This window comes from Chelonoidis abingdonii, chromosome 14 (genome assembly GCF_003597395.2).
Source record: "Chelonoidis abingdonii isolate Lonesome George chromosome 14, CheloAbing_2.0, whole genome shotgun sequence".
NCBI lineage: Eukaryota > Metazoa > Chordata > Testudines > Testudinidae > Chelonoidis > Chelonoidis abingdonii.
The window spans coordinates 24238491-24263704 of record NC_133782.1 but is presented as its reverse complement, the minus strand read 5'-3'; the positions used below and the strand labels follow the sequence as shown (position 1 = coordinate 24263704).

The 25214-nt window shown below is 43.2% G+C and overlaps 1 protein-coding gene across 5 annotated transcripts in view; it reads right to left on the bottom strand.

Moving 5' to 3' along the window:
- PTPRT (protein tyrosine phosphatase receptor type T) overlaps positions 1–25214 on the bottom strand; it is a 715857-nt gene that overhangs the window by 247358 nt on the left and 443285 nt on the right. For all 5 annotated transcript variants that reach the window (XM_075072298.1, XM_075072299.1, XM_075072301.1 and 2 more), the window contains exons 8-9: positions 8731–9027; positions 545–654 (exon numbers count right to left, since the gene is read on the bottom strand). In XM_075072298.1, the coding sequence (XP_074928399.1) occupies positions 545–654; positions 8731–9027 (407 nt within the window). The remainder of the gene's footprint in view (positions 1–544; positions 655–8730; positions 9028–25214) is intronic.

The window sequence follows — 25214 nt, the reverse complement described above, 5'->3', positions numbered from 1 at the left end:
ATTGTGTTATGAAGACATAGTTAAAGTTTTGCATAACACATTTTTATTAGACATATGGATTAAACCAAATTCCCTGAGGGGCCTGTTAGGGTAAGGCTACTTAATAAGGAAGGTACTTATTGGCTTCATTTTGTGAAAACCGGAAGGAAACTATATGACAGAGAAAGGAAGGGGCTGCAGTATTCCAGATGGGAGATTATGAAAGCCTGAAAGCATTATAGCTCTAGAGGCAGAAAGAAAGGAAAGTAGATCTTGGAAATTCTGTGGAGGATAAATGGCAAAATTTGCCATGACCTGGATGTGGGGCAATGGAGATAGTCAAAGGTCACATTTGGACGTGATTTAAAGTGGAGCTATTTACTCGATCACACATTTCAGTGGCAGCAGCAAGGTACCATGAAGATTCTCACCTATTTTATTTAGGTCTCCTATAAACACCTACTGAAATCTCTGAAACATCATGGCTATGCTGACCAATACACTTGCACACACATGGAATAGGTCCTCTGGTAGATACTCTTTCACAGCAATCTGTTCTCCTTACCTCATAGAGTGTAATGATACCATTGGTCTCATTTGGAGGCTTCCACTGAACATAGATCTTTTCTTCAAAGGGTCCTCCTTGGATAGATTCTAGGGGAACAGGTCCAGGAACTATAAAGGAAAAGAGTGGAAAGTCAGTAACTCTCTACAACAGTCTCATGTGATTCCCCAGAGAGACTGAAGTCTTCCAGCAATGGCTGGTGCTCTAGAGCAGAGAAAACATACACTCTGGGCCAAACAGGAACATTTAAAAAGGTTTTAGTACCCGTTACTATTGGTCTATTCTTGACCTTGGGGTCCAAATATGAAAATTCACATACTGAATATTAACGTCGAACACACACTCATGTAAAGTCGCTGCTATCTTCCAATGTTTCAGTGATCCACCACACCTAGCTCCATTGGCATGACAGAGGCAACTTATTGAGAGTATTTATCACAGAATCAGAGGTTACAGAAGATACAAAAAGCAACTTAATGTATTACCAGCTAGTGCTTTGTTTGTATATCTGCACACACTCCAGGTTTTCCCATCCCCAATATGATCATGCAAGAAATTGCCTACTTCTATTGTCAAGAAATTATTCATTTATAACTGTACCATTTATCACATATCCAGGTATCTATAGATATTTCATTTTGTTATTAAATGTGTATTTTTATTTTCCAACTTACCTCATTCCTTTTACATATTAAGACAATACAAATACATTTCTTAAATAAGAATAAATTGAACAAGTGTGCATGATTTAACATAGCCTCAAATATAGCAACTTGTGTCATACCGTAATAATACATATAACCTCAGAGTTACAAATACCTCAAAGGTTGTTCATAACTCTGAAATATTCATAACTCTCAACAAAACGTTATGGTTGTTCTTTCAAAAGTTTACCACTGAACATTGATTTAATACAGCTTTGAAACTTTATTATGTGGAATAAAAATGCTGCTTTCCCTTTATTTTTGTACTAGTTTATGTTTAACACAGTACTGTACTGTGGTTTTTGTTTGTTTTGTTTTGCTCTGCTGCTTCCTGACTGTGTAGTACAGGAGTGCGCAAACTTTTTGGACCAAGGGCCACATCTGGGTGGGGAAATTGTATGGAGGGCTGGGGCAGGGGGTTGGGATGCAGTAGGAAGTGTGGGTGTGGGAGGGGGTGCAGTGTGCAGGAAGGGTCTCAGGGCAAGGGATTGGGGTAGAGGAGGGGTACGAGGTGTATGAGGGGGCTCAGGAGAGGGTTGGGGTGCAGAGTGGAGGAGTGCAGGAGCAGTGTGGGGTGTATGAGGGGGCTCAGAAGGGGGTTGGGGTGCCAGAGGGGTGTGGAGTGCACAAGGGGGCTCAAGAGAGGTGTGCAGTAGGGGTGAAGACTGCAGGAGGGGGCACAGGGCAGGGGGTTGGGGTACACAGGGGTGCTGGGTGTGGCAGAGGGCTCAGGGTAGGGGCTTGGGGTGTGGGCTGTACGAGGGGGCTCAAGGCAGAGAGTTGGAGTGCACGGTGCAGGCAGGGGGCTTAGAACAGGGAGTTGGCGGGCAGGCTTCAGGCTGGCGCCATTTACCTAAAGCGGCTCCGGGGTGGCAGCGGCGCACACTGGGGCCAGGGCAGGCTCCCTGCATGTCTGCCCTGTCGCCAGCCCCGTGCCACTCTAGGAAGCACTGCGGCCCCTGGGGGAGTGGCGGAGGGCTCCACATGTGCTGCCCTTGCGGTGCCTCCAGGATACCCACCCCGATGCTCCCATTGGCTGCGGCTCCCTGTTCCAAGCCAATGGGAGCTGCGGGGATTGGTGCCTGGAGGCAAGGGCAATGCACGGAGCCCTCTGCTCCCCCTGCCCGGGGGCCGCAGGGATGTGGTGTCGACCGCTTCTGAGAGCGACGCGGGCCCACGATGCCACAGGGGGCAATCCCACAGGCCGGATCCAAAGCCCTGAGGGGCTGGATCTGGCCTGAGTGCTGTAGTTTGCCCACCCCTGGTGTAGTACTTCTGTTTCCAAATGAGGTATGTGGTTGATTGATGTTTCTAACTCTGAGATTCCACTGTAGTAATATTTAGCTCTTACAAAGTACTTTCACCAAAACCCTCTCTACAGAAGTGATTAAACAATATTATCCCCACTTCACAGAAGCGATAACTGAGGCACAAACATGCTTAGATCTCAATACTGCTCACATGGATCCATTGCAGAATTGGAAGCTGAATGACTAAGTCACATAGAAAATCAGTGATGGAGCTGAGAACAAAACTCAGTTTGGTACTCTATTTACTGGACTAGTTGACCCATAATTCAGGAGGCACAACAATAAACACCACTACTGTTGTTGCTGGGTCAACACATACTGATCTAACCTTTCAAGCTTTACTTCAACAGCACATTGTCTTAAACCTTAGATGACAGCACCAGTAAACATTTGTTTCTATAAGATTTGCTTAAGTACTCTGTAGGAGTCATTTGTCTCAAAAGTGTAATTGCTTTGTGTTTAAGGCATCAGATATAACAGGATTCATGCTTTATTTGTTTTGGTATGACACTGAGTTTAAAATAGCATAAAAGTTCTGTTTTGTGTACCAGCAACACCAACATAAAATAACTAGGGATTGAGCCATGAAGACCTCCTTTAAGATGTAAATAAATGAGCTAAGCCAAATAGTCTTCTTTTCTTCCCAGCCTTTTGGATAATTTTATTCCCTATCTTATCTCCTGTTTCCTGTTTGAGGTAATCTTCCATCATCATCACAAACAATTCTTTAATGGCAGGGCCAGCTCTAGCTTTTTTTCCGCCCCAGGCAAAAAACAAAAAAAACAAAATAAAAATGGCAGCCGCAGGAAGCTCGTGGAGGGCGATCATGCGGCTCACAAGGGGATGAAGGGCAGCCCCCGCCCACTCCCTCCGCCTGTGGGCAGCCAGGCACTGCAGCCCACTCGCAGCCAGGTGAGAGGGGCTCCCCCCTCCGGCCTTGGGGTGCCTCTCCCAGCCAGGCAGGCTATGAGGGGGCCGACACAGGCAGGGCTGGCTGGGGTCTGCCACCTCCGTGCGGGGCCGGCATTGCAGCAGGGCTTGGCACAGTGCAAACGGCACCGGGATCAGTGGAGCCTGCCCCTCCGCTGCCCGCCGCAGAATCTTCCCTCCCTCCCTCCGGTGCCCGCCAGGCCGCTGCAGAACCGTCCCTGCCACCGCTGCCCGCTGAGTCACCGCAGAATCCTCCCTCCGTGGCCCGCTGGGCCACCGCAGAACCCTCCCTCCTTCTGGTGCCCGGGGCTGCAGGAGGTGGTGGCTCAGTCACTCATTTAAAGGCGGCTCGGCCAGGACGGGCTCAGAGCCGGCACTGTTTAATAGGTTCCTTTTCTTCTCCTTTTGCTCTGTGTTCACTTTCTGGTTGAGTTCTAGGAATAAAGTTATTCACTTCATAATTTAATCTTAAAATGTATTTACAGGCAGAATGCTAACTACTACAATCTTCCTTGTCTTTTGGACATTGACGTTTAATTAAACCAGGCACTTTCCAATCACTGAGTGAAGCTATGATGGAAGGAAACGCCCAGTATGAAGGACTGATATTGCACAGCTGTATCTTTCTCTTCTTTAATTGATGGACATCTTTGTTTATGTACCAGCAACAGGAAGTGTTGTTTTCATTTTGGTTTGTTTTTTTGCTACAGTCAGTATCTGAGGATCAGCTCTGGCTTCAGAAAAATTAAACTGTCTTCAGTTTGGTGCACAAGTAATGCAGCTACTGATAACAGCCAGGCAATGAACACATTCAAGAGCCACTCCTTTCTGCTGTGGTGAGGATTCCCCAGAAGGAAGATTAAGATCTGCCGGATTCAAGAGTAAGAGAGAGATTCTCATTTGGCTCACATTGCAAGGTTGCAGCCTATTGACTAGTAGGGTCATGATTTAAGTACAAGATGTCATAAAGAGGGTAAATAAAGGAAGGCCAATTGTCAGCCATAGCCACTTCAGTCATATATCCAAATCCCACACCTGGACACTCAACTAGATATACAGGCACATTAGTTCCTGCATTACACACCCTAAGTAGCAATAACCACATCAAAATGTGAGATATAACTTCCTATTAAGCTGCTCAGATTGAGAAGCTGTACAGCTTGTTCAATCAACTGGTGGGAGATGGACAACTGCAGTATCTGGTCACCAGGTTTCTCACACCACACTCTCTCTCAGCAGTATCACATGAAAGGCTAGGACACCTCCAGTTTGGTTTGATCACAGTTTGGCTTGTTTGAATGGGCATACTGGTGAGAGGTCAAAGTCACAAGTGGTGGGAAAAAAGGGAGCCCAGTGGCTTGAGTGAAGGCTGGCAGAAGAGTGAGATGGAGCAGGCACCTGTAGTGTCCTGGGGCTGGTCTCCCATGCACTTCACCTCTTGCAGAGCTGCCTCATAAAGCAGCAGGTGATGGTGGCGAGAATGGCGATGTCCGGGAAGAGGGCGCTGGCGATGCCCACGATGAGGGGGATGAACAGGGTGCCCATGGTCCAGGCCAGGGATACACGGCGACGGAGTTGGACTTCATGGCCCCGGCATTCTACCAGCTGTGGTCGGAGTACCGGACCCAGGAGATTACGGTGCAGTGGTACCTCCCCTTGTCAGATGGCAGCACCCCATGGAGCCGCAGCCGGTGACACTGTGGCCCCACCTTGTCCAGACTCATGTCCCCGCCTGAGGTCCACCAGCCCAGCTCGGCCACGCCCTCGTGGCTCACAGACGCCACCATCCGGCCCTGGGGCTCCTCCTCCCCCACCGTCACCTCCCCTTCTCCCAATACCTTTTCAAAGATCCACTCATCTCCCAGATCTACTGACCATCACCACAGCTCATAACTTCTGTCCAGGAGCAACAGAGATGGATTGCACAATATCTTAGGATGCTACATGAAGTGGCTAGCACAGACAGTGCAGAAAACAATTGCAGAGGCACCAGACTCTCATTTTTAGGGGCTCACTATATTCTCTCCCTAAGGTTACCAGTCTGCAGTACAGGGTGTTTGTATTTTCCTTTAGTGTAGGTCTTGTGCATTTACCACTGTGCCATCAAATATGGTGAGTTAACAAGTCTGTGCAGGGAAATGTACCCTATATAGAATCCTACAAGGAAAAAGAGGAGAGGAATAAGTTAAATAGCACCAATGTTCTAACATTCTGGTTACAACATCAAGGAATAATAAAATCCAGTGGAGAATTTAATATACCCTCCTCTTTCACCCACACAACAGTAAAACTCTAATCTACATAGATAGCTAAATTGCTCCCTGGCATAGAGCTACTCCAGGGCTGTTCACCTTTATCGATAGGAAAGGCTGATTTCCCCAGCAGAGTAACAATCTAAGGTTTATCTTTCATTATGATTACAAAGCCATTAAAAATCCACCTACTCAAGGAAAACTATAATGCTGTGAAAGATAACTAACCAATTGCACTCCCAGTCCTGTCTGACAAAAACTCTGATCATTTAGCTGAATTAACAGAAAGGTCCGCCATCTTGTGGACTTCCCTGTGTGATATGCTGTAATGCCTACACTATAATGATGCTTCCATTGGATAGAGTGGATGCTTGCAGCTCATAAGGACTCTTAGTTTGAGTCTCAGCTAACATGGCTTTGTGACAGAGGGCAATTTCCTGCAATATCCTGGACAAACCTTACTGAATTAAGTTAAACCTTATTGAATTGTTTAATACCTTTGGGATCCACTGTAGTAAAAATACAGTTGTTTATGTGACACTGTAGAATTGCTGGAAATGAGGAGTTCAGGGTGCGGGAGGGGGCTGTGGGCTGAAGCAGTGAGTTGGGATGTGGGTGAGGGTTCCAGCTGAGGGTGCGGGCTCTGGGGTGGGGCCAGGGATGATGTGTTTGAGGTACAGGAGGGGGCTCTGGGCTGAGAGGTGGAGCCAAGGGGTTCAAAGTATGGGAGGGGGTTCCGGGCTGAGGCCAGAAATGAGGGGTTCAGGGTGCAGGAAGGGGCTCTGGGCTAGAGCAGGGGCTTGGGGTGTGTGTGTGGGGTGAGTGCTTTAGCTGGGGGTTGAGCTGTGGCATGGGGCCAAGGATGAGGGGTTTGGAGTGTAGGAGGGTGCTCCAGACTGGGATCGAGGGGTTCGGATGGTGGGAGGGAGATCAGGGCTGTGGCAGGGGGTTGGGGCACAGGAGGGGGTCAGAGGTGCAGGTTCTGGGTGGTGCTTACCTCAAGCAGCTCCCGGAAGCAGCATCATGTCCCCATGACGGTTCTACATGGAGGCGCAGCTAGGTGGCTGCAGTTCGTGCCCAATGGTAGCGCCAGAGCTGGCACTTGAGGTGCGGGCAGCACGCAGTGCCTCCTGGCTGCCCCTATGGCTAAGAGCAGAAGGGGGGACATGCTACTGCTTCCGGGAGCCGCTCAGAGCCACAACTGAGAGGGAGCCTGCCTTAGCCTTGCTGCACCATTGACCGGACAAATTCTCCTTTCTCTGAGGTGTCGGAGGAAAACGCAGTTCTCGCTTTTTGTTTGGGTTCAGCAAAATCAAATACTTTATTATTCTCAAACAATTGTAATTGAGGGAGGGAGTGCCCTAAGTCACAGGGCTGCCCCAGTCCCGGACAGGTCTCTCAACAGGTAAACAATTTCAGCAAGCATTTATACCTTTGTTACAGACAATAGCAAGCAATACTACAGACAGTAATGAGCAACAGATGCAGTTTGTTTATGCATAGGCTATCCTGCTATCTTATTTTCCTCAGCTTCTGGGCGCAAGTCTACGCATTTGATTATTAGGCAAGGTCGTGAGAACTTCTCACACAGTTCTTTCTTACTTGTCTCACACTATCCTTGCTTCTACATGTTTCACGTCATAAGGGTTACAGCTGGCCTAACTCTTGCTAACAGACTGACATGCATAAGATCCCCTACAAATCCTTGTCAATTCTTTCCCTTCTTCCACAGAGGCCTACAAAAAAAAACTAGACAATGATTGATTTTTGGTGTGCTGAGACCACTGCTTCCCATTCTGACCAATAGTGTCATCGTTTTCTTATCTTTTATGTTCTGTGTTTGTACAAAGCCTCACACATTGGGGTCCTGGGATGCCCTGGGTGACTGGATAGCAAGTGTGAAAAATCAGGATGGGGGGGAAAATAGGTGCCTATATAAGGAATAGTCCCGAATATTGGGACTGTCCCTATAAAATGGGGACATCTGGTCACTCTACTTAAGTGACATGATAATACAAATATTAATAAATAATAATACATCCTCAAAGCACTTCTTATGGAACAAGAGTGGCAGAATCTGGCCTCATTAATTTAGCATAATAGGTGTACATGATATGTTAGGATACCATGTGACTTGAATTATGGAAAAAGGCGCATTCTGGAAATTAAATTATGTACGAAAAACTATATTAAAATGTTATTTTGGTTGGAAAGTTAAGTGCTCAAAAGTTTGCATGTGTCAGAATTGTAGTTGCCTATCGACCCTTCATTCTGGTCTCCTACACCGCCAGCCTCTGCACTGAATGAGGGCAGACCCCTGTGGAAAAGACAGCGTATGATCCTCTAATGAAAGGCTGCATTATAAGGCATATGCACAAAGTGGCAGAATTAAGGTTGGACACGCAACCATAAATCTCAAATTTCCTAACTTGAGTGCCTGACTCTACAACCTAAATAAAGTTCTTTATCACATTTGGTACGTAATTTCCTACGGTGTTGTTTTTCGTTTGTTTGTTTTTGTTTTTTTGGTTAAGGGAAGACAGTAAAATTCTGTTATGTAAACTTGTAACAAGCGCAGGTATCAGCAGGGTTTGAACGCTGAGTCTTTGGCACTGCAGCACACATTTCTACCATTTGAGCTATTAGATTAACCCCCACAATAAATAAAATCAGAAGTTTGTCTCAGGGGGATGGGCGTGTAGAGGGGGGGGGCACTGGGAATTTAGCACACAACACTTCCCAGAACTGGGCCCTTTGCTGTTGACTGGCAGACATGAATATTACTTGCCGCTTCACAGTGCTTTACAGACATTATCCACGCCATGAAAAATAGGTAAATATATATTATCCCTGTTTTACTTGCATCCCAAGGAAATCTGATATGGAGTTGATGAGACATCACCTCCAAGCCCACAATACCATTTTTACCAAGTCATTTTTCCCCCAAACAGTTACTCAGAACTTTGAACCATGAAAAAAGAAAATCTTACCATCCTCTTCAGTCTGTACTACCAGCTCCTCGCTTTCCATTTTGCCCTCTGGATTAGAAAGTGCTAGCCTCAACCGGATGGTCATGAAGGGCCGAAGGCCTCGCAAGGTATAATGTGAGGATGTCTGGATGAGTTCCTCTGCCTCGTACTTCTGCTGGTTAAACACGTACTGGTACTGAACTGTTAGGTTGTAGCTGTGGCAACGGGTCACTGCGTAACCAAAGGGCTCCCATTGCAAGGTCAGCTGCCGGGAGCGGATGTCAACAACTTCCACACTCTGTGGTCCATGGACTGGATCTGTGCAACAAGTGAAAGAAATGAGAAGGCTTTAAAGGAGGCAGGCATCCGTAGATTTCCCAGTGTGCATTATCTACAGTACTTATGGCCCAACTTGCTATAGTAGCTGAGTGCCTGGCTATCTTATGAATTTGTCCTCACAATACCCCCATGAGGTAGTAAAAAGTGCTAATATCGCTGTTCTGCAGACAGGGAATTGAGGCACAGAGAGACTAAATGTCCTGCCCAAGAGATCTGAGGTTGGGCAGTAACTAAACCCAGGTCTCTCACTTCCTAAGCTAATGCCCTAACCACTGCACATCCTCCCTGCACAGAGAATGAGAACATGAGGGTGCAATGTGGAGGTTGTATGAGAGAACACCACCACACCTTACCAGTGCTATTGTTCTCTCTTTCTGGGAGTCACTCAGACACTTGGTCTAGTCTGCTCCTGTGCCCTACTGCCAAAGCCTTGAGTGAGTTATTAGAGTAACATCTCACCAGACCATCATACATTCTTCACGCATCACATGTTTATAGAACAGCTATTTTAGAAATACATACTGACTGGGTGAGGCTATTTTTTTGTGTTCCTCCATCTGTAAAACCAGTCTACTTTAATATCTTAAATCCCACACTACTGGGAAATTTCTCAGAGAAAGAGGAAAAATATTGAAAGTAATGTTTTAGAATTTCATACTTTTTTTTTCAAATACACATTAATATCATGATTTTAATGTCCAATATAACAGGAACTTCCAAAGCCAGTACTAGCACCTACTGTTATTGATAAATGCTGTAAAATATTATAATAGATACTATATAATAAATAAACTGCTGTGTATCCCCACTGGACAGTTAGGAATCTCCCTTTCCCACATTTCTAGCCCTAATGAGTCACATGTTATCACACCTTAAACATGTCATGGGTATAGAACTGTATCTTTCTGTACCTTAGGCCAGTGCAAATTTGGAGTGAATATAGGAAACATTCCTCTGGCAATTTTATTTTTTCTTTTTAAATGGTGGGTATTTGAAAGGGCCCATGGATCTGGAACATTCATAGAGGCCGCAGCAGAGGTTACTTTTTGGTTGAAGGGAGAAGTGGTCATATAAATACAATTTATGAGATGAATACCACAGTGACAGAGGTAATATAAAGTCCTAATGAAGTTCATTTATTATTTTTTCTACACACTTAGCTTGAGGTAAAGATGCATGTGTAAGAATAATTTTCACTTGGTGTTGCCTATTTATGTTCACAACATAGCTCTGACCGCTTTAAAAAGTGAGTGTGAGAGTATATAGTTGTATTTTACACAAAGATTGAGGGATGAATGAGTGAATGATTGAGATCCATTAGGTGGGAAGTATACTGTATATATACACACACACACACGCACACACACACACACACACACTTTTGAGTGGGTATTTCTCAAAATTGTATGGTATTTTAAAGTTTTAATCAACCATTCCTCAATCAATGCTACAAGAGTGCACATGTATGAATGCAGGAGAGAAAACTAGTGAAATACATATAATTTTCATCTGCAATTTCTTAATATTAGAGCATAATTTAAAATATTTTACCCACAAATTCTGTCCTCTCTCAACTTCAAACCACAGAAAGACTACTACTTTTTTAAAAAACAAAAACAGTCATAAGGAAAACAAAATAGTTTTAGAAAGAAAGAGAGAGAGAGAAATAAAGGGGGGAGGAAATGCCCTCTAGAATTTGTTATGAATTGAAGAACAACAAACAAAGCATCTGCTCTTCTGCTAATGTAAGAGCAGAGAATATACTAATGGTCGGTGAGACATCTCACGGCAAAATCTGTAACAATTAACAATGGGTCAATAACTACTTCAGGAATGAACATTTCATATATATTAAAACACGTGTGCACTTTAAAAATAGGACACTAACACTAGGTGATTTACAGCAGGCAACTGTGGTTTAGAATTTCAAATCTGTCGGACAGTAATTGCTATTGTATTCCATTTTTTATAATCATTCTTGGCACTTCCATAGCATATTCAATGATTGGTTGCTGGACTCCTTACAAACAATGAAGCCTCAATCCCCACATTGTGAGGGAGGCTTTATCCTCATTTTAAAGAAGGAATAAACAGAGGCACAGAGAGGTTTAAGTGGCTTGTCCAGAAACACACACAGTCCACCGCAGAACTTTAGAACTGACACCTAGCTCCTGCTCCAGCCATTCGATAACACCTTCCCTAGAAAACACATTTAACACTTTACATTTAACAACAACAGCTATTTCTGTGGTGAAAGCTGGTAACTAGTCACCAGGATACAGCAACACAACTGAGAGTGCGATTTGAGGAGGAGAATGAAAAAAATCTTATACCAGCTGAAACTATCATGGGAGATATAGGCAGGCAAAACAATTACCTAGACCCGAATGTAGTGAGGCCACTGGGATCTAAAAGCAACTATGCAGAAGGGAATACAGAATTTTAAAATGACAAATGGCCAGGCCCTCAACAGAATTTCTCACTCAAAGATGATGCCTGTCCCAGCACAGCACTACCTAACACACTGATGGGGTTTAGGTTCAGTGTGGTCTCATCCTGAACTGTCTTTGGACTAATCCCCTCCCTCTTACCACCAATGTGTGATCTCTATTCATTTAGTTACTATTTACCAAGGCATTTGGTACAATTCCTATTTTTAAGTTAACAAGTGCTACTGGCCTCTCCAAGAGAATAGACTGGGAAAGGGGGAGGTAGACAATTCCACACTGTAGCCAAGCACTCTCGTGTTCCTGGAAACCTGTCAGGAATGTGAAGAGGATGTTGAGACATGGGAGGTGGAAGTCTTGCCAATCAGCCAAGAGCTTTACTAAACTGGATATGAAACTGCAGGAGTTTGAAAGCCATTAGTAGCAAGCTGAGAACTCCATACATTTCCCCTAAGATGGAGCCCTAAAAAGCTGAGATCACTCCAAATGATTTTGGTAAATGAAGCATCTTTACTTCTGAAGAGCCACAAGTGATACAACCATACCAAAAGGGTGCGGGGAAAGGTAGAAAAAATGCACATGCATAGGAAGAGACTATTTTTACTCTCAGCAGGGGCAGGAAGGATTTGGGCACACTAGCTGAGCACTGTGTGGAGGAATCTCACCTGAGCGTTCATGCTTTGTGCCAACTAGTAGCCAATCGCCGATTTTCATAAGAAAAGAGAATGAATACATTTGCTGCTCCTGCCACCACAATTAGTTTTAATGAAGGCTTCTACAGAAGGGCGCTGGAACAATTTGTATAGTGAGGGTGCTGAGAGTCATTGAACCAAACCGTAAACCCTGTATACAATGGAAACCACTTCAAACCGGAGGGTGTCTTCTACATTTAGAGATACTTATTTCTAGTTCCAGCTCTTCAAGCCTTAGTCTCCTTATTACCAGACCTTGTGCAGGCCTTTGCCACTTGCCACGCTGTAGTAATTCCTCTCTGTCTATCTGCTCCTTTTCTCCTTTAATACCTCTGAAAAACCAGGCTGCTAGGAACACCAGTTGAGCACCAAAAAACTGAAGCACCCTAAAAGTCAGAGAAAACTTGGGAAAATTTAGATATTCTTGACCTGCCTGAGGACATACAGCAAGCATTCAGAGACAAGATTAGAATCAAATGCTCCCAACTTCAGACTCCATGCACAATCGTTTAGGATATGCTCCCTCATTAACTGAAGGATATTGTCTAGCAGTGAGGATTTTACAAGGTGTGATGTATAAGAACAGCTTCCTCACTCAAGTTTCTGGGTTATTTTTGTTGTTTCCCTTTACATCAGTGATATTAGTGTTTTGACATGGGGGCAGGCAGTAGAGAATGGACTGTGTGTGTGTGGTCCTGCCATAACTATACAGTTCAAAAGTTATGGGTTTATGAAGATAATGATGGGCTCCTAACAGGCTAGAATATCTATATGGAACATCCATCACTGCAGTATCTCACTGTTGTGTGCCTTTGTAATGGCGAAACATTGGGAACGTTTAAGACATAAGTTAAAAAAAAAAAATCAGGCTAGGCAATTGCCTTCACCTTTCGATATGAGGAAGGGTGCTCTAGTGTTTAGAGATGGGAACAAAGAGCCTATTAATTCTATTCTGAGTTGATATGATGTGATGTTAGCCAAACTATTTTGTTTCCAACATCGTAATCCTGATCATCAGACAGGATACATCTCCACAGGCAGAAATGGATGCAGCATATAAAACAATCCAACTGTATTTGGGACACAACCATTAATCTGACATTTCTGGAATAGAAAAGATGTGAGAAAAAACATCTTCAATCCCAGTCAGCATTAGTAATCGCTCCCTACCCCTACTCTTACCATAGATGTTTTGTCAGCAGGGCTTTACAGAATGTGAAAAATGAACTTTTCTACAGTGGATCACCACCGTAGGCAATTAAAGGAACCAAAAGAATGTGTCTGTGAAGAACACCAGCCCCTGAAAGTGCAAAGACAGGCACACGTCTTTTCAGGCTCCATCAAGGGAAAGAATATCGAAATAACAAAAGATAAAGGTGGTTCTTCCTTCAGCGCCCCACTTTACTCAGACCCCTCATAATCACTAGGAGACTTGAGGCCTCAGAACACAGCAAGGCAAAAGCAAAAACATTCATGCTTGGAGACACCCAGGCAGCTGCAGATGGCAATTTAAAAACACTATAAAATTTAAAATAGTGATTTAATTATAGTTATTGTCTTTACATTATTCATGTTATGGAATGAATAATTAACTTGGGGGTGCCTGGTATACTGGTGTCAGATTTGGTCAGTGCATTGGTACAATGGCTAAAGACTGGTTCTGATTTTAATGTAACCTCGCCCAGACTTTCACCCCAAACCTGAATTAAACAAAATGTTCTGAAGTTTGACTTTAACTTTCCCTCTAATTTCCTTGCTCACCTCTGCACTTTGTAGTTCCTACCAGGACCAGAAATGTTAGAAACCCACTTCTGTGAGATCTCCATCCCAGTTTCCAACAGATTTTTCTGTAGATTCTCTGGGATGCAGCCCTTAGGCCTTTCCTTAATCTTTCATTAGGGTAGCCTGCCTATAAACTACAGATGTGGGTCCGAGAAGTCACAAAATAAAGGGTTTAGGCTAAATCTGTGACTCATATTTAGAGACCTCTCTCTACTAACAATCTGCACTACATGATTCATCATGCAGTGTCCTTCTAACACCTATTTTTAGGGTACCCAATCTCCAGTTGATCTGTTTCCTACTTTCTGAGTCCAGCAAAAGGAAATGAGGCTACTGCAGTGATGGTGAAAATTTGGGAATAAGCTGCAGCAGTCAGATTTATCTGCAGTCTGGCCAGGGGATAGGTATTGGCCATCAAATGGCCTTTTAGTTTCTTGGGGGAGGGAAAACAAATACAACTATTCAAGCTCTAGGTTTGGAGAACAGGAAACCTGCCTGGAATTAAGTCAGTGAATTGAAGTAAACACTGAAGGTTTTATATTCTCTCTCACCCTCTTCTCTCAGTCTCAATCTCAATTTCTCTGAGAACCAAAACCATATAATTTAGAAAATGCTCTTCTGTTTCCAGTCTCATTTCCTCTGCAGCACAAACCATTTTTTACACATTTTAAAGCCAGGAATGGTTTGTTGTTCTTAAAGGACAGCAATCCCAGTCTCCTGTCTATTTATTCCTTCAGCAGTTTCAGTTTCTTAAATATACTTCTCTATGCTGCAGTCTTACTACCAGATGTTCAGTGGTATCCATGCACAGCGGAATCTGTTGCATCACCTCCACTCACTTTTTGTAATGTGGTAATGAATTATTTCCTCCCCCCCCCCCCCAACCAAGAACAAGCTGAGAACAAACAAGAAAAATGATAGCATTTCTAATCAATCAGTAGTCAATTTACCACCAGTAAACATCTGATGAGTAGTCAATCAGTTTAATTTCTATAGTCTTGGAATGGAGATATCAAATCCTAATACATCCCATGATCCACAGTCTATTAAATAATGTATGATACAGTCGACCATAAGCTATCAACACTACTGACATGTTCTGGGTGGCTTCATAATCATGCTGTTCACCTTCCCAGCATTTAAGGAAGAAAGGAGGAGACGACACAGAGGTGGTGGATTTGGGCTCTGACCCAATAATTCTGCTCCATATTTAGTTGACATGGTCCCTATTGGCTTACAGCAAGCACCTGTTTGGTCTTTGTCCCCCTTCGGGACAGTGAGTAGCCTCCCAAATGTTCCCTGCCCATCGATGCTGGAAGGCTTGGAGTGAAGGACCTCACCAGGTCTCTTGCAGGGCTATCACTGGTAGACTTCCCTCACCAACTTGACCTGGGGGGTGGTGTTTGTTACATAGCAGAAGGGCGGTCTGGCAGTCAAGTCATGTGGCTGAAAGTTGGGAAATCTGAGTTCATTCCTAGCTCGCCTATGAATTTCCTGCATAACCTTAGTTGAGTCTATTCAGGCCTGATTTCCAAAAGGGCAGATGGCTACAACCTGGATCAGTGCATGGTTATTGCACACAGATTAAGCATTTGACTACACCAGCCTTTTTGTGCACAGCCCTGAGTTTCTGCTCAGTTTAAAAAAAACTGATCCTTTTTTAAAAAAAAAGTACCTGTGATGGGTGCCAACTGTGGGGAACCACCGAGCCCCCCGACACACCAGCTTGGGCTCCCTCTCACACTGTACTGCTGTGACAAGTTGCAAAGCTCTCCAGCCTGCACTTTCACCAGCATTCATACAGGTAGGGACACACCCAGCTGCAGTTACACACAGGCTCTCTAACCACCAGCTTCCCAGCCTGGGACCCCAGAGCTGTACCATCCTGCACTGGTCAAATCTGGCCAGTATATGGATTTAATATCTGGTTTGCCTCTCCCTCAGTGTGAAGAGAACAATGCACACTTGTGGTAACCAAGCAGAGATTTTCCCCAACCACTCCAGTCAAAGCTCACTGGGTTAGATTAAAAACAAAAACAAGTTTATTAACTACAAAAAATAGATTTTAAGTGATTATAAGGGATAGCAGACAGATCAAAGCAGATTACTTAGCAAATAAACAAAAGTGAAAACTAAGCTTAATATAGTAGATAGATTGGATATGAAGTAGATTCTCACCCTGATAAATGATATAAGCAGGCTGCAGATCCTTAAGGGATCTACACTTTCTTTATAGCTTGGAATCCTCAGGTGTTTCATACATAGGATAGAAATCCCTTTAGCCTGGGCCCAGCACTTCCCCTAGTTCAGTCTTTGTTCCTCAGGTGTTTCCAGGAGTCCTCTTATGAGGGTAATGAAGAACCACAGATGATGTCACTCCCTGCCTTACATAGCTTTTGCATATGGTGGATGTTGTGGGTTACCCCCCACTCCGAGATGCCACCTGATACACTGGGGTCCCTCTGAACCCAATCAGTTCCACCAGCTTGGGCTCTCTCACCCTGTCCTGCTGAGCCAGGCCCTTAAACCTCCTCCAGCACACACATACACACGGCCACATCCACCTGCAGAAAAAAACAAACACTGAAATCAGCTCTGTGTGGGAAGACTCAGTTTGGGAATTGCCCAGTACTCAAGTGCACATCCCCTCTGGAGTGCCTGCAGCTTAGAATTCCAGATACCTTTCGCAGGCCAGACACCTTCTAGCCTGGGTCCAATTCTTCCCCAGTTCAGTCTTAGGTATTTTTAGCCATCATCTTGGGCAGGGATTCAGTGAAGAACTGAGCCAGATTAACTCACTCGCCAGCCTTAAATAGGATTTATATAGGGTGGGAATCCTTTGTTTCCCAATTTGATCTCTGCCCCCTACCAGTGGAAAAATATCAGCAGTTCAAGATGGTGTCCAGTACCAGGTGACATGATCACAAGACCCTGCAGTGTTAAAGCAGCATCCCAGAAAGCTTCTCAAGAAGGTGGGAGATTAGAACCTTCAAAGATTCTCCCTATTGTTCTCCCTAATGGTTTATTGACTAACCAGCCAGACTGGTTGCATTTTATGTGATGGGTGTTCCCCAGGTGCAAACACTTTTGCAATTGATACATAGTCAATATTCCTAACTTCAGATACAGAAATTATACATGCATACAGCTAGGATAATCATATTCAGCAAATCATGACTCTTCTAATGACACCTCACATGACTTATCTTGTGCAAAATGCACCATAATTGTGCCATAATCCTATCAGAATACCACTGTGAAGAATATGGGGTGCAGTGTCATTTTTTAAAAAGCTGACCCTTTTTAAGATAAAGTACCCACCTCACAGGGATCAAGTTTTAATTAGTTAATGTTTGTATGTGAGGTGACTAAATCCTCAGACGAAAAGGGCCACAGAAGAACAAAGTGATGTTAATGCAAAATTTGAAAAGAAATGGCTCCATTCTGTTGTACTTCTCTGTCCTGCTACTGAAAGGAATGCCAAATGTTTTGTGAGCCCTTTCAGGGCATAGGGAAGTATAGTGATTCAAGGTCTGAGACCTGCTATATATTGTGTTCTGGGCCAGTGCTAAAAATCCCTCCTGATCCTAAGGACTAGAGATGGTTTTAATGTCTGATCTCGCAAGCCACCTGAGCTTATACATGTGCTTTGAACTACTGGGAGGCTAAGATTTCTCTCCTTGCTTTTCCTTAATTCCTCTGAGAAACCTGGCCATTTCATTGGCACAGGGCGCTTCTTTCTAGCATAGTGTTTGCAAGATATCAGTCCTTAAAATTATGCCACACTGATTAGATCTTGCTTTAATTTTTCAACATGGCTTAAGTGGCTGCTATCGCAAAAACCACCACAGCTAGAAGCAAAATGATTCATGCCATCTAAAAGCCTAAATCTTGGCTTTCAAATGAAGCATGTCAAGCCTATAAAGCATTAACCTAGCACTTGGTGTTTGAAAGAGAGGCTGCTAACTGTATGTTTGAATTGGAGCAGAGGGAAAAAACAAAAACATAGAAAGATAGCAATCAGAATAATCAGCAGAGAATCCTGTGGCACCTTATAGACTAACAGATGTTTTGGAACGTGAGCTTTCGTGGGTGAATACCCACTTCGTCAGACGCAGATCCAGACTAACACGGCTACCCCTCTGATACTTGCATCAGAATAATCTAATTTGACTATCTGGGTGTTACCTAATTTATTAATATATTTATACAACTTCCATGAACTGAAGCTTTCATGCTCTCGTGGACTTCAAACAGCTCTGTGAAATTTAAGGGAGAAAATACTAAAGAAACAAGTATAATCGGGCTACTGTAACTGCTCTTAAAGCTAAGCAAAGCAATCCAGTCTTTGGGATTCACTCGGAGGGGGAACCACAACAGAGTTACGATTGCTAACTTTTATTTAAGTTTTGTGGAACAATTAAGTGCTAATGAATGATTCATTCAATAACAAAGGATTGAAAACAATATTTTAATAAGTTCAGGGTCACCTATGCTTTGGTAGGCTTCTGTGAATGTTTTCCAGACTAATAATTTTTTCTAAGCACTAGCTCTGGACAAGTGTCCAGAAAAGAAAACAGCTTGATCCACAAATCTTCAGATGTGGTCTTGGTCCCAGGACCAGGAAGCAAGCTACTCTCTACTTGTAAGTGTCATCTGACATGTTCACAGCATGTATCTCATGCTGCCACCATGAATAGATGGTCCATTTTGGTGCCTGTTTTTGTCATTCCTTCTTGAGTGGTGCAGATGATATGATTTCTTTCCCTCTTCAATGGCTCAAGGTGAGCCATGGGAATAGGAAGGTTGATGTAGGTTGTTAATAGCAGATGTCTGCTTTAAATCCTTCCTGTGGAAGAAGGGGCGGGGGGAGAAGCTTAAAATAAAACACCATGTTCTGAATATGAAGCTAGAGCAGAGCAGCAAAGCTAAATTGAGACAATCAGTTACTGCCCTTCAGGTTAACTACCTGCTGCAGGAGCCTAATTGCAAGAAATTGGTGCTGTCAGTAATGACGCAGCATCAAGCAGAAGGTGTCCGTATAGCTCTGAGGCACCATTGCCCATGTCTCCTGACCCTACAGAGGACGTGAAACAGAGTTTATTAACAGTGCAGATGTCCACTGATTAAATTCTGTTTCCCAGTGGTAGGTTACACAGACACAGAGCCCAAAGGGAAGAAAAATTAGTGTGACAGGTGCAGCAGCTTTCCAAGAGTTTTGTTTAAGTTCTCTTAAAAAAGAAAAAGAGTAAGGAAAACTTGTGGGCACGTGTGTTAGAGAGGGATGGAGATTAATGCCCTTGCTTCTTTCACATTCCCTGTTATTCCAGACTAGGCTGAACAGCCCAAGCACACTGACTTGTGCCCACAGCATGTCACTGGCTTTCTGCTCTGGATAAATTCATGTAAGCCAAAGAAGCCCAGTTAACATCAAAGCACTTAAATCAGGTTCCATGCCCCTTTCTTCGGGGTAGTTTATGTTAAATAATAGACGGTATAAATCATAGAAGGAACATCATGATGTTGTTGAGCCCTAGGCGTTCAAGAGCAGTATATCGTTCTCTGTTCAGTTAAAACAGTTCAGATGAGCTCTGCATAAGCATCAAGGAGGATTTACTGTGTTCGGCCAGACCAAAACTTAACCTCATCTCCAAACGTTTAGAGGCTGGAAATTTAGGTCACTTCAGATAAGGATCAGAATAATGCCAGTCTAAATATTATTGCTGGCTTAGCAAATTGGAAAATGTCTGCCCTTCCCAGCCTGGTGGTAACCCCAAGGCTGATGATCAGAAAACATGTTTCTGTCATAGCCAGCTTCACTCTTCAGTCTACATAGCAGAGCTGATTTTACATCCAATATCTTGGATACTGACACAAACTTAAATGTGGCCTTGCGTGAGTCAGTTAACCTCTGTGTCCGTTTTCTGTTATGAAGAATGAGTTCTAGCTGCAAAATTTAGTGCTAGCTCTTAAGTTTCCTGGATTTCACTTGCAGACACTGAAAGCCTGAACTTCAGAGTCATCAACTTATATTACGAAATCTAATGAACAGTGTAGTTTTACCTTCTTGATGGATATCCCTTACAGAGATGTCCTACAAAATGTGAAAGGGATTAAATCAGTAGGGCTCTATAGCCCCTTAATAGAGGTAAACAGAAATGAATGTTGGGCTGTTTGCATCACTCAGATTCTGAAGGCAAGTGGGGGTTGCAATAGGTCCCATACATAAGCTAAGCAGCTCCTTGATTGGCAACACTAATAATTACCCGCCTTCTAGGATTCTGTATGATCATAACAGGTAATAAGGACTAGAGGGTGCACAGACATAAAATAGCAGTCAGTGGTAAGAAAAGAACTCAAGCTGGAAGTCAGGAGATCCTAATACCAGTTCCACTATACTATAGATATCTGGCTTTGTTTTCCCATCTGCAGAACACTGATTTGGTGGCACTATGCAATGACCAGTCTCGTTCACCTCTAAAGATAGCATGTTTTGCAAAACCTGATACACTTGAGAACTGCATGAAATGTATAGTTCTGTTACCAAATAGAGACAGTACAACATTTCCATGTGAACAATGGAAGAGTTAACCTGTAAAGAGCTTTTCATTTATAGATCTCAAAAAGTTCTACAATTCTCGTTTTACAGATGGGAAAACTGATAGAGGTAAAGTGATTTGTCCAAGGTCCCAGTGAGTTAGTGGCTGAGGAAAGGTCTCCTGGATTTCATGCCTATGCACTAAACCACACTGTCTTCAGTGATTCCTGTTCCAACAGATCAAACATCCTTAAGACAATGAAAGCCCCCTTTGGCATATTCCTGGGCTGATGGAAGTGGGACCCCAACCACTACTCAGAAAACTATTGAAGAAACAAAAAGAAAGAGCATTTAAGTAGCATGGCCTATATGTACAGTTTGGTGGGGGTTTGTTCATTCAACTCCACAGTTCATTTCTTAGCCAATAAGACAAATCATCACAGACAGCTTGTTCTAACTGACAGTGGTCTCTCTCTCTCTCTCTTTCTCTAACAATGTGGACATGTCAGTCTGACAGACAACTGTATTCATCCCTGAAGCTCAGCATGTCTGTCGGTGACAAAGCAGAATTGCTGGCTCATCCAAGAAACAAGGCAATGCATGTAAGCTCTGTCTATCACATTTTAATGCCTAGACAGCAAAAATGAGGTATAAATGCCTTAATAGATTAAATAGACAAAACTGAGATTAAACAGAAGGAGATAGACAATGTTTAAATAGTACTGTAGTCTCTTGGCTCTGTCCTCTTCTGAGAGCAGGAAGACATAAGAAGAGAATTTGGCTGGAATAGGATTTAGGCCTGTGATGGGATCCCCGGGGTGCAGCCTGGGACTGTGGGACAACACTTTGCTACCGACAAGCAGCAAATCTCTCCAGATCCTGTTATCATTCAGCACAACTGCACGTGGAGCCCCCCTGCCAGCTAGATTCCATGAATGTTCCCAGAACCACTCATGAATCACACAGAGAAAGGCATCAGTCAAATCCCTCCCAGCACTGCTCAAGATGAGAAGTGCAAATTTATTAATTGGTTCGCCACTTCATCAATGGAAAGTGGATATACATCTGCCTTTGCAAACCTGAGCAAGCACCCTTATCAAACATGTCTGGCAAAGTCACTGGTAAAGATAAGCAGTTAAATAAATGTATTGACTACAAAAGATAGATTTTAAGTGATTATAGATAATAGGCAAAAAGTCAGAGTTAGTTACCAAAATAAAATAAAATAAAATATAAGCACACAGTTTAAACTCTCTCAACCCTATTAGACTGCATCCTGAGACTGTTAGACTGGGCAGCATCTAGATTAAGAAGTTTTTCTCATCCTACTGGATATTGTAGTTCACAGGACACAGATTTCACCCTTGAAATCTGGGCCAGTCTCCTCTGTTGGAGTCTTAAGTCTTCTCAGTGTCCTTGTTGCTTGCAGCATAGGTGGGGCAGGAGAAAGGCCAAGCATGGGACCCTTGTGTTCTGTTTTATACCCTCAATCCCATGTGCTTGGAGAACACAAATCCAGACATGCCTGGGGGGCATTGCTGAGTCCCCAGGCAAGGCAGAGCAATTCCTCTGGTGTGGCCTTATGCAAGTGAGTCATTGAATTGTAGCTCCCTTGCTGGACAATGGCTGTTGATGGGTTGTTTGACATCCCGCCTGGGTGTTGGTTACTTTCCTTTCTGTTGCTTCTGGGGAGCTAATATCTGGCTGATTCCCCAATTTACAGCATGTTTCAGTGATAACCCTACAACACCATCTCATAACTTCATATGCACTAAAGATATACATGTTTAGATAGAACATTGACTTTCAGCCAATCAATCTTTTCCCTGATACCTCACATGGCATGTTTTATATGCAATATCACAATTATATACAGATGAGGAATATGAGGGTTACAGGGCACTCCCCCAAGGTATAATATGTCGCAGCCCTATTTTGTGTTTAAAAAGTATTTTAAGCCAGTTCGACTGTTGCTGCTCTTAACGGATATCATGGAAAAGGCTAAAGGAAGGAGATTGTAGTGGAAAGTAGGTTTTAGAGAGAAGACAGAAAGATAGGCAACTGATTGCTGATCAAATAGAATGTGTTACTGATAATGAGCTCCCTATACTTACCTATTATGATAATGTCTGAATAAGTCTCAGAACTAAAATAGGACCTTTATAAGAGTATTTTTAGGGAAGAATCCTGCCATGTGATTTCCTTTATGAATACCTACAGGTGAAATATGTGAGTTAACAAGTGTGCATTCAGGTCAGCATGGAACTGAGCTCCTTGGATTGTTAACCTGACAGTTCATAAATACATTCCTTAAGTTTTTGGTTTCTCTGGGTTTATTCTCATTCCCCAAGTTTTACTATGATTTCTGCATTCAAAACACAACCAAAACTCTATGGAAGCCATCAAGCATCCCCTGGTTCCTTGCCAAAAGCATGTTAAACCCAACTCTTGCATGATCGGGAAGCAAAACCAAAAATCAATCCAAATTCATTTGAAACCAGGCCCAGATTTGTTAGACGCTTGTGAACCTCAGTGTTTTAATGAAATGAATTTATAACAAACCCTGGAACCAGGCTATGTCAAACATTTTAAGAAGCTCTACAAGTTTCCTTCCCCTGTAGGGTAGTTAACACCTCAAACGGATTTCAGTGTACAACTGAAAGGGAACCTATATGTACCGCGCTATCAATACTCTGGTGCCTTCCATCCTGGGATCTCTTTACAATGGTTTAAGCCTGTCAACTAAAATACATCACAGGGAGGTGGACAAGTCAAGAAACAGACTGATTAGGACGGATTAGTACCTGGATTTTGACTCCTCTGCAGGATGGAGTGTGTGTGCAATTAACATCCACTTTCAGCATCCCTACACAGGTTGTCTCAACCCCAGCCCTCACCCTGTCCAAGTACAAATGCTGGATGAAGCCAGATCTGACAGATGGGCTAACCTTCCACAGGTGAGGAGGGTGAAGGCAGGGTCATGACCAACAAGTAGAACAGCACTTGCATAGGGGCAGCTCCTCCAGCCCCTTTCATGGGGAGTAGCAGGGACCACCAAGGACAGAGATCTGGTGCCATTGTACTCCAGTCAGCTCTCAACGGCAGAGATCTCCCACTGGGGCAGTGGGCATCTGCAGCCATCTACCATAAGTACTGGCTGAAATGCCACTTGTTAGTGCTCACCCTACCAAACTAACACAGAAAGCAAAGCCTACAGGTAAGAGAGGAAAAGAATCCAGCACGTACAGACTGCCAGGCCTGTACGTGCATACAAGACCATCCCTACTCTCACTTCTATATTTAGCCAAGCTGCTGAATCTTAACTCATAAACAAGCTTCATGATAATTAAGCACTATATTAAAAAAAAGCATGCACATTAGCATTTGCTAAATCCACTTTATGTTAGATTATGTAACGATAAAAAGAGCTTTAGTCCTGCTATACCTAAGACACTATTGTTACTCAACAAACGTCAAGATCATAATTTAAAACAATAAAAGGCAATTACTGATTTTATTAAAATAATCTATCATGGATTCATACAACTGGGTGTTATTCCAGGGCTGGGAACAGAATGTACATTATTAAGCATTTTGATGATTAAATACAAGTACATGATTAAAGAGGTTAATGAAAGTGGAACTACATCGCAGGTAGACCAGTAGATTTCTAGCAAGCAAAAGCAGAATGTGTTTGTTTGCAACATATTTTATCTTTATGATCTCTCCCTGGATGTGTCATTGTTTGGGGACAGGTTAGTCCATCTCCTTCTAATTGACTGGGTGGACGAGACAGGAGTCAGAAATAAAAAAACCCTACGGATTTTGTTAAAGACATTTTGTATGTATAAGAATAAATGAGGTATCAAAATGGTAGCTGTGGAAACAGTGTACGTGGTGGAGTTTCTTACTCATAATCATTGTTCTGTTTAATTACTCTGGAAAAACAAAGAAAAGCATTTTTTTTAAGGTAAGCTCTCTGTGTTATTGCTACAGCTTTGTTATTTGTCATTGTGAAATCTGCAAGGAGAAAACACTTGTTCTTCTATGTCTAACGCTCAATAAGAACAAATTTTTGAAAATAAAGGATTTCCCCCCCAAATCCCTAGTAAAAAAACCCACTGCTATTTCTTTGCTTTGATTAAAATCCTCCTTAGTATAGAATGCACTTACTGGACTGGATACTGATCTCACTTACACAGGTTTGAGTCATCATGATCAGTAGATTTATTCCATATTTACATTGGTGTAATGTGAAGGGAGAATCAGTTCTATTGTGTGACCATTCAATTTACTTAAATGTTTATTATTTCCATCTTATTACCCTTGAAAGAAGTGTGCTGGGAAGGATGGTGAGTGGAAGATCAAATTTATATTTGGTTTTATTACCAGTGGGGACACACAGAGTTCAAGTCCCACTAAAGACCAGTGACTTTATCTTTAAAAGCAGTGAAGAATCCTGTGGCACCTCACAGACTAACAGACATTTTGGAGCATGAGCTTTCGTGGGTGAATACTCACTTCGTCGGATGCACGTAGTGGAAATTTCCATGGGCAGGTATATATATGCAAGCAAGAAGCAAGCTAGAGATAATGAGGTTAGTTCAGTCAGGGAGGATGAGGCCCTGTTCTAGCAGTTGAGGTGTGAAAACCAAAGGAGGAGAAACTGGTTTTGTAGTTGGCAAGCCATTCACAGTCTTTGTTTAA